The sequence below is a fragment of the Diaphorina citri genome, unplaced genomic scaffold (genome assembly GCF_000475195.1).
Source record: "Diaphorina citri unplaced genomic scaffold, Diaci psyllid genome assembly version 1.1 scaffold870, whole genome shotgun sequence".
In the NCBI taxonomy this organism is placed as follows: domain Eukaryota; kingdom Metazoa; phylum Arthropoda; class Insecta; order Hemiptera; family Psyllidae; genus Diaphorina; species Diaphorina citri.
The window spans coordinates 63,837-73,919 of NW_007378302.1; the positions used below are offsets into that span (position 1 = coordinate 63,837).

General features: G+C 34.9%; 1 protein-coding gene and 2 long non-coding RNA genes across 5 annotated transcripts; 2 read left to right on the top strand and 1 right to left on the bottom strand.

Moving 5' to 3' along the window:
- Positions 1–883: 883 nt before the first annotated feature.
- LOC113468840 lies at positions 884–1,718 on the bottom strand. Its single transcript, XR_003392451.1, has 2 exons — positions 1,677–1,718; positions 884–1,030 (listed from the first exon to the last, which is right to left on the bottom strand). It is a non-coding gene; the product is annotated as an uncharacterized LOC113468840 (long non-coding RNA).
- Positions 931–6,137, top strand: LOC103512656 (translation machinery-associated protein 16). Of its 3 annotated transcripts, none has more exons than XM_008477432.3 (6): positions 931–1,049; positions 1,695–1,716; positions 2,428–2,510; positions 3,253–3,393; positions 3,530–3,678; positions 5,987–6,137. In XM_008477432.3, the coding sequence occupies exons 2-6, from the start codon at positions 1,714–1,716 to the stop codon at positions 6,124–6,126; spliced, it is 516 nt and encodes a 171-aa protein (XP_008475654.1). In that variant the 5' UTR covers positions 931–1,049; positions 1,695–1,713; the 3' UTR covers positions 6,127–6,137. The 3 variants fall into 3 exon arrangements, with proteins under 3 accessions (XP_008475654.1, XP_026681869.1, XP_026681868.1); XM_026826067.1 differs by having other exon boundaries at positions 942–1,027; positions 1,674–1,716; XM_026826068.1 differs by lacking the exon at positions 1,695–1,716 and having other exon boundaries at positions 938–1,069.
- A 2,216-nt stretch (positions 6,138–8,353) lies between these two features.
- LOC103512655 lies at positions 8,354–10,045 on the top strand. The gene is made up of 2 exons (XR_001809591.2): positions 8,354–9,547; positions 9,687–10,045. It is a non-coding gene; the product is annotated as an uncharacterized LOC103512655 (long non-coding RNA).
- Positions 10,046–10,083: the final 38 nt, after the last annotated feature.

Below are 10,083 nucleotides of genomic sequence, written 5' to 3' on the forward strand. Positions count from 1 at the left end.
CACTATAGACAGATGATAAACACTACAGAATAACAGAACAGAAGAGAGAGCCATTAAATTTTAGAAACAGTTAAAAAAGAGAAAAGCAGAAAAGGACTGAAGAACTGAAGATGCCATTTTGAGAAGCACGTGCTTTTGTTTACAATATCGAATGGACAGAAATCGATTTTTAAAAAATCGATACCATGAACTATCGATATCAAAAAAGGTACGTTTGGACGATGCACGGTGTAATACGAGAAAACAGGTCAATCAAGGCCCGGCCGAATTGTCGTGAAGTTAACCCGATTTTTTTTTTTTTTTTTTTTTTGGCCAGGTCAATCAAGGCCCGGCCGAATTGTCGTGAAGTTAACCCGATTTTTTTTTTTTTTTTTTATTGGACTGTAGGCAATGTAATTTAAAATGAACAATTTTTTTTCCGAACAACAGAAAATGTAGCAAGACAGCCCCCTACAGAAGCGTTACGTACCTACGTTATTACGTTTCTATTTAATTTAACCTAGACCGGCCTTGACGAAATTTTGATGTTCTGAAGAGTTCAGGGGTTTCAGTAACAAAATCTACCTATTGAATGCATTTGTGTAAAAAAAATTGAATGAAGGTCAATTCCTACATAAAAAGTAGTATTTCAGCCAATCAGATTGCTTAAACCGAGTTAAAATCACTTCGTTGCCCCGGCCTGAACCGAGATTTAAAATTTAAGTGGTACTCGGCCCAAATGGGCCCGGCCAAGTTCAGTTTTTGAATGGAACGCTGGCTTTTGTGCATCGTGTGAAAGAGCTTAGAAAACTTATCGAATTCCAACTATCGATTTTTTCGTTTATCGATTCGATTTTAAATCGTTTTTTTTATATCCTTATCCATTTAATTTTTAATTTTTTTGCTGGATTTTTTGATTTTTCTGGATTAAATAATCTGGATTTTCTGGATTACGGATTGAAGCCTTACACATTCTACCCGCTGAAGCTCTTGGACTTTGATATTTCAGAAATACCACAACTCCACAAGAACAAGATTAAAGAATTTGAAACTATACTGGAAACTGGAAAGTGAAGACTGGAAAGTGATGGTATGTATAGGTAACGTAAAAGTGAATGTGGTGAAGATAACTTGAGGTAGATGTGTATATCTTGTCCCCAGCCTTGTTAGCTTGTCTGAAGAGTTCAGGGGTTTCAGTAACAAAATATACCTATTGAATGCATTTGTGTAAAAAAATTGAATGAAGGTCAATTCCTAAATAAAAAGTAGTATTTCAGCCAATCAGATTGCTTAAACCGAGTTAAAATCACTTCGTTGCCCCGGCCTGAACCGAGATTTAAAATTTGAATGGATTTTAAACTCACTTTGTAGTACCCGGCCTAAATGGGCCCGGCCAAGTTCAGTTTTTAAATGGAACGCTGGCTTTTGTGCATCGTGTGAAAGAGCTTAGAAAAGTTATTGAATTCCAACTATCGATTTTTTCGTTTATCGATTCGATTTTAAATCGTTTTTTTTTATCCTTATCCATTTCATTTTTTTTTTCTGGATTTTTTGATTTTTCTGGATTAAATGATCTGGTTTTTCTGGATTACGGATTGAAGCCTTACACATTCTACCCGCTGAAGCTCTTGGACTTTGATATTTCAGAAATACCACAACTCCACAAGAACAAGACTAAAGAATTTGAATTTTGAAACTATACTGGAAACTGGAAAGTGAAGATTTCATATTACGATGGTATGTATAGGTAACGTAAAAGTGAATGTGGTGAAGATAACTTGAGGTAGATGTGTATATCTTGTCCCCAGCCTTGTTAGCTTGGAAGGTAACACAGTTGCCTTGAAAGTGCTAGGTCAGGGATTTGCTAACCTGTCAATCACAAGTTACCAGGTAGCTTGCGAGAGTTTTTTTTTGACCAAGGGTCTCCTAGTCTTCTGAGTAGCTCGCAATACATAAAAGGTTGACAACCTATGTTCTAGGTTGTGTGTTCAATTCCCACCTCTTCTGTCCTCTCTTCAAAACTTCAGGATGATAAGACCTCCATTGCAACAGTTCCTGTTGAAATCCCTTGGTAATTATGCAGAAGCCACAACAGTGGAAAAGAAAGCTCCTTTTCGTATTTAACCTAACCCTATAATAACACTAATCACTGCTCTAATTGTGAAAACTCCTTTTTGCGTTTAACCTAACCCTGCAATAACACTGGTCACTGCTCATTTTTGCCAGTTCCTTTGGTAGCAATCTTCCACTGACATGACTTCTGCACAAGTACCAATCCCTTAGTGACAATGAGTTGATAACTGACAAAGCAAGTATTTTTTGTCTTTCTAGTTAGTGGACTCAGTTTTTAGCTAAGGTTCTACCAAAAATACCTTTGATCTTCATCTTGATCTTTGCAATTGGTCCACAAGCTACTTGAGGATAATAACAAATTATTTCTCATTCCAGGGGAAGAAAAAAAGCATCAGTGTGAAAACAATTAGTCACCCTAACAGTAGGAAGGCCAAGCAGCTTTCCAAACAGACCCACAAGTAAGTCACCTCTTTTTTTTATTATAGAGGTTTCATAAACCCTTGGTCTATAAAAATATGTGTGATTTCTGAGTATGTAAAATGACCCCTACTTAACTCTTTAACTGCCAGTGTTACGCCAAAGTAACACCTTTTTTGTGTGCTAATGGCAAAACCATGCTACGTCAAGGTAACCCTTGAAGCCCTTGGTGTTACTTCAATGTACCTGTCACCGATAGGATTTTTGATTGCTGGAATGGCTTCTCAAGGCTTCTAGCAATCTAGGGATATTAAGGGTTTTTCTTGAGACTTATAGAAAACAAGAAATTCAAATTTTACAAGGAGGGAATTTTTCCCTCTTTGTTGTATGACTAAAATCACAACAGATTTAGCTCATTATATGGACTAGGTTTATTTATTTATTTTTTATGTTAGCTTGGTGTAGGTATGTGTTTACTGGGCAATATTTACATGGATCACCGGCACTGGCGTGAAAATTTTGTTCAACGTTTTCATACAGTGCCGGTGTTACTTGAGCGGTAAAATTGGTTGTGGCATCCTGCAAACACATGTACATTGCAGCTGTGCCGGTCAAAGAGTTAAAGTCAAAAATGTGTTGGGGCTGATTGTTACATGAGACTGTAGACCTAGGGGTTGGGTTTTGACAAATACTAAGCTCTATTCCAGAACTTATTGAAGTTCTCTTTGTATAACATAACTACAATTCCAAGTAATTCACATTACATGTTATTGTATTTTCCAGGGCATTATCAAGGGATAAATCAAAGATGCAAACTTACATGAAACAAAACCTTCTCGGTGAAAAGTTGCTATGGTTTCAAGAACACATAAATCCAGAAATGAAAGAAATGACAGCTGAAACTCTAGATGAACTCATTAGACTGTAAGTATGGCTGAGGGATCTTTTTAAATAGTTTTTTGGTGTAATAAATTAATCCATAAAATGCCTAGTATTGGTGAAAAAACTGCAGCACCTTTTTTTTCCAAATTCCCTAAAGGCACCTGCTTATTACTTTCAGATATCTTGCTAGGTTTGATGAGGAGCTGGAACAGATACAATTGAAACATTCTGTTGGACAAAGGAAAAACCGCCAGCATGCCAGTAGAGAAGATGTGCTTGTGAGTTCTAAGAAGAGAGAAATGGAGGAATATCTTGGTTGTGGTATAGGTAAGTAATTGCTGCTGCCACCACTAACCCTGAACTAACTGCAATTCAACTTTCAAATAAGATACACAAAGAAGAGAGACTATTTACAATGAGTTTATCATAACATTTATCTTTCTTCATAATGAATAAATTATGAATCCAAAATTAAGCATATAATTTATGAGAACTGTTTTCAAGATTTTTTGAAAACACAAGATGAATATGAATTTATTCTTCCATGGAAAATTTGGAATGAGGGAAAAAAACAGAGAGAAAATATTTGAAGAGTGTGGAATAGAATTTCATTATTATGCAAAGATTAATTATCAACAGAGAGATAACATTCAGTACTGACTTGTACTGAACTACTTGTTTATTTATTGCTATGTGGTAATCTGAGTTTACAATCAAAATCAAATTTTTCGAGTCCTTTTAAAATAAGTAGGTATGTAAGGAAGGGGAAAAAATTCTAAAAATAAAATATCTCTTGTATTCCTACTTGTAAGTATTACTTCAAATTTATTCAAATCATGTATAGGCTGGTTTAATACATATTGTGGTTTTTAAATTGAAGAAAGTACTTAAATGTTAGAAATCCAAATGAAAGGTAGGCATATTTGTCAGCCACAGGTAAACAAATAATGTAGTCTGTTACACTCACGTATTTTGTCCCAGAATTTTCCTACTGAAGGAACCTAATTCAATTTGCTGGAATTTTAGATTATGCAAATTAAGTAAGTCACCTCTTTTTTCATTACAGAGGTTTCATAAACACTTGGGTTTATAACAATTTGTTGTTTTCCAAGTACCTATGTAAAATGGCCCATAATGTCAAAAATGTGATAAGCCTGATTGTCACATTAGACTAGATCTAGGTCCTGGGTTTTGCCAATCCATTACAGAGGCTTCATAAACACTTGGGTTTATAACAATTTGTTGTTTTCCAATTACCTATGTAAAATGGCCCATAATGTCAAAAATGTGATAAGCCTGATTGTCACATTAGACTAGATCTAGGTCCTGGGTTTTGCCAATCACTAAACTCCATTTACAATTCCAAGTTATTCACATCATGTGTTTTATTGTATTTTCCAGGGCATTATCAAGGGATAAATCAAAGATGCAAACTTACATGAAACAAAACCTTCTCGGTGAAAAGTTGCTATGGTTTCAAGAACACATAAATCCAGAAATGAAAGAAATGACTGCTGAAATTCTAGATGAACTCATTAGACTGTAAGTATGTCTGAGGGGTCTTTTTAAATAGTTTTTTGATATAGTAAATTAATCTATAAAATGCCTAGTATTGGCGAAAAAACTGCAGCACCTTTTATTCCAAATTCCCTAAAGGCACCTGCTTATTACTTTCAGATATCTTGCTAGGTTTGATGAGGAGCTGGAACAGATACAATTGAAACATTCTGTTGGACAAAGGAAAAACCGCCAACATGCCAGTAGAGAAGATGTGCTTGTGAGTTCTAAGAAGAGAGAAATGGAGGAATATCTTGGCTGTGGTATAGGTAAGTAATTGCTGCTGCCACCACTAACCCTGAACCAACTGCATTCAACTTTCTAAGTGGGAAGTAAGATACACAAAGAAGAGAGACTATTTAACAATGAGTTTATCATAACATTTATCTTTCTTCATAATGAATAAATTATGAATCCAAAATTAAGTATATAATTTAGTTATAAAATAAATTTGAAGTACCTATATAAATGAGAACTGTTTTTAAGATTTTTTGAAAACACAAGATGAATATGAATTTATTCTTCCATGGAAAATTTGGAATGGGGGAAAAATAACAGAGAGAATATATTTGAAGAAAGTGGAATGGAATTTTATTTTTATGCAAAGATTAATTATCAACAGAGAGATATATAACATACAGTACTTACTGACTTGTACTGAACTACTTGTTTATTTTTTATTGCTATGTGGTAATCTGAGTTTACAATCAAAATCAAATTTTTTGAGTCCTTTTGAAATAAGTAGGTATGTAAGGAAGGGGAAAAAATTCTAAAAATAAAATATCTCTTGTATTACTTCAAATTTATTCAAATCATGTATTTCCTGGTTTAATACATATTGTGGTTTTTAAATTGAAGAAAGTACTTAAATGTTAGAAATCCAAATGAATGGTAGGTATATTTGTCAGCCACAGGTAAACAAATAATGTAGAAAAATGTAGGTAGTCTGTTACACTCACGTATTTTGTCCCAGAATTTTCCTACTGAAGGAACCTAATTCAATTTGCTGGAATTTTAGATTATGCAAATGAAAAAATATTTAGATGTATAAAATGTCTTCTTGTTGCTTGTTTCACAGAATTGGTAGATGTTTTCATTCCTAAACAGTTGGAACTGCTGAAATCCTGGACTGGGGAACTAAGGTTTGTACCCAATTTTCTACAGTCGAGTCGTGGTGACAAGTTGACAACCATTAATTTTTTCGTCTATTTGAATTGACACCCAGCAACACTTCAGGGTTGGAAGTAATTATAATTTTATTACATATTCATTCAGATTAAATTAAAATATTTCTAGCTGATATCTGTGAATTCAGTGGTTGTCCAGTGAGGTGTATACCTAGATGGGGCAAGGTTAACCTCGTGAGGACCATCAAGCACCTTGATTAAAAGTCGCAGCCTTACCTAGGTTGATTGCCTTGGGCTGACATTTGGTTTTGGTTACAAAATCTAAACACTTCCCCAGCAAACGAAATCGTATTCTATCACCATTATGAGATGGACGAATTTGGTACGTTCAAATCGTCTACTCTTTTGCAGGGAAAGTTAATATAAATTGTGACAAATGGACTCAGGTTCCATTTCCTTTTGGTCTCTTCGTTTGGCTTTCTAAAATGAAAAAAAAAGTAACACAAAACTCCCCGATAAAAACATGGACGAAAAGAAAATAGAGGTACGTATTGTTCCAAAGGTCGGGAAATGGGGCAAGATCGCTACAAGTGTATTTTCTACCTAGATATTAAACTATGAACGTATAAACGCATAAAACTTTAAAACGGCAAGATAGTGAAACCCAAATGTTCTTCTATAACTTAAAAATTATAATGAAATTCAATTTTCTATAAACTTAAAAATTAAAATAGAGGTGGTTCCTTGTATAAAGGGATGTAACAAAAAAAAAGTAAACAAAATTATCGTAAATTTCGCGAACTTGGAATCGTCTGCCCGCTTAGATCTCGTAGTTTCGGAACTTATTGACCACATCGCTGGATGCATCCTTGTCCCATTTCATAGTGCCTTTGGCTCCCCAATGGATGTTAGCGCCCCCTTCGGAGGCTCTCCATAACAAAAAAAAAGTAAACAAAATTATCGTAAATTTCGCGAACTTGGGATCGTCTGCCCGCTTAGATCTCGTAGTTTCGGAACTTGTTGACCACATCGCTGGATGCATCCTTGTCCCATTTCATAGTGCCTTTGGCTCCCCAATGGATGTTAGCGCCCCCTTCGGAGGCTCTCCTGGCCGCGGCTGATACAGAGGAGGAGCGGGCAGCAGGGGAGGAAGTGGAGGCCTCTGCACCCCCCTCTCCCAACATGCGGTCCTTGGTCTTGAATGTGGCCCAGTGCATTGACTGAAATGAGAGAAGAGAAGTAGTAATCAGAGGAAATAATGATGGAAAAAAGCGGAGATGGAAGAGCCATAAGATATTTGAAGCAAAAAATCAGCTTGGTTATACAGCGGGGGAATGCTGCAAGTATACTTGGAGCTCTTCCCTCAGAGTTAAAACTCGATTCAATTTTTTATCTGTGAAAAATAAAAGGTGAATTAGGTAATCAGAGGAAATAATGATGGAAAAAAGCGGAGATGGAAGAGCCATAACATATTTGAAGCAAAAAATCAGCTTGGTTATACAGCGGGGAATGCTGCAAGTATACTTGGAGCTCTTCCCTCAGAGTTAAAACTCGATTCAATTTTTTATCTGTGAAAAATAAAAGGCGAATTAAAGCTATTTTCTGCCATGATGGACAGAGCGAAGTGAGGTTAAAATTAAAAGTATATCATTCTGTTCTTCTCCCTTTATGTTCAACTTTTTCCCCCTTTAAATAAAACATAACTTAATGAATTAAAGTTATTTTCTGCCATGATGGACAGACCGAAGTGAGGTTAAAATTAAAAGTATATCATTCTGTTCTTCTCCCTTTATGTTCAACTTTTTCCCCCTTTAAATAAAACACAACTTAAGTGCCGTTTTTATTGAGCACATTTGTTTGTTGATTATTGCATAAATGAACACATTGAAACTGTGCCCACGAATACAGAGTTATTTTGAAAATTCAAATAGGTGAATAGGATAAAAAAAATGTTTATTCATGTTCATATAACTTGGACCTACAGTCTGTAGCTGACAATAAAATAGATTAGGTTACATTATATTGCTGTGTAAAAGTGCTAGGTCAGGGATTTCCTAACCTGTCAATCACAAGTTACCGGGTAGCTTGCGAGAGGTTTTTTTGACCAAGGGTCTCCTAGTCTTCTGGGTAGCTTGCAATCCATAAAAGGTTGACAACCCATGTTCTAGGTTGTGTGTTCAATTCCCACCTCTTCTGTCCTCTCTTCAAAACTTCAGGATGATAAGACCTCCATTTAGGGTTGCCAACCGTACGTTATTTCCCGGAACAATCCGTATTTTTGTCAAAAATCAAATGTTCCGCCGGAACACACCTTTGTTCAAGGTAGGAAAATAACACAAAAAGATGTGTTTCCACTATTCACGGGTTAATTCCAGGAAATAAATTAATATAAAACAAAGAAATAACGTAGTATAAAATAAATTCTTATTCTAGGTAAAGAAAGTCTTGACATAAAATAACTGGGAATCACAACATCTAAATTCTAAATAGAAAATATAACAATGACTTGAGGTACTATTTAGTACCTACCGTATGTGAGTTAACCCTCTAGCTGTTGGAATCTCGTGGAAAAGTATACATAGTAGGGAGTACAATCATGCAATATAACTGTCAAAAATATTCCCAGACCTTTCAAATAAAATGTAATCAATACAAAGGATAAACAATTAATTGCTATAGGAAAACGGTAACTTGACTTTGCTGATAGGGTAAAAGTTGAAATAAATTTATAGACAAATTAGTCCTAATTATCTATTAAAGTGATGGAGCTGATGCCACTCTGAAAAAATAAAGAGTGATTAGGGTTGAAGATTTGAAGAATTCTATTATTGGGTTATTTCCCGTGATTTAGAGTGTTGGAATGCTATACAGTCGAAACTGGATATAAGAGAATCCAGGGGACCACCCTTTTTTTCTCTTATATCCAGGTTTCCACTAAATCCACTTTCTTGTAGAGACAGGAATTGCAGTTCATAATGTTGACTTTGAGACAAATTCTCTTATATAGAGGTACGATTTAAGCAAATTCTCTTATATAGAGGTCCAAGGTACAAGAATTCTCTTATATAGAAGTTTCTCTTATATCCAGGATTCTCTTATATCCAGGTTCTACTGTATTAAAATGTGGAGTTTCCTGCTATTAGAGTTCCAGAACCCAGTCCCTCGATTGTGTTGATTGCCTAGTTTTTATTTTTCAGTGCATGAGTGGCAAGTTGTTTTGTTTCATTCAGAATAGGATAGGGGGTTTGTGTGCAAAGATGTTTAATTATCTGCCATAATCACTGCTACCTTTGTTTAGTCTCCAGTGCTAGTCTGACGGAAAAAAATGTTATTTTTTACAGGGAAACTAATATGTTGAGTGGCTATTGGAGCATTGGCAAAGAATAAGATTGTCTCTTACACAGCAATGTTGTAATGAATGTACTGAATCATCATTACTCTATATGTGGATCAAAGTTCAAACTAGGACCATTCTTCTTTCGACTGTCATCAAGATTTGATGATAAAGGCAGGTTGGAGCATTGGCAAAGAATAAGATTGTCTCTTACACAGCAATGTTGTAATGAATCATCATTACTCTATATGTGGATCAAAGTTCAAACTAGGACCATTCTTCTTTCGACTGTCATCAAGATTTGATGATAAAGGCAGAGATACCTAACTATATCTAGTTGTCTCGACCTTTCAAACAAAACCATATCTTTGAACTGTTTAATAAAATAAATATCTTAGACCTGTCAAGGTAGTAACTTTAAGTATAAATATTAATATAAACTGATTAAAATTTTGCGAAGTGCAACTTGTAAAACAAAACTAACATAACACTATTCTAAGAAGACAATATGTACGTTATTAAGGAGTTTAGGAAAGAGACCAATAAGTTTAAAGTCCTAAATAAAAATGTATATTTTGGAAAGTTCTCAGTAATTGGGATGTTTACTTTCAAAAATGATACCTATTATTACTGTTTTGTTACATTAAAATGAACAAATGGATGTTCAGATATTTGACATTGATTTGAGTTTAAAGTCCTAAATAAAAATGTATA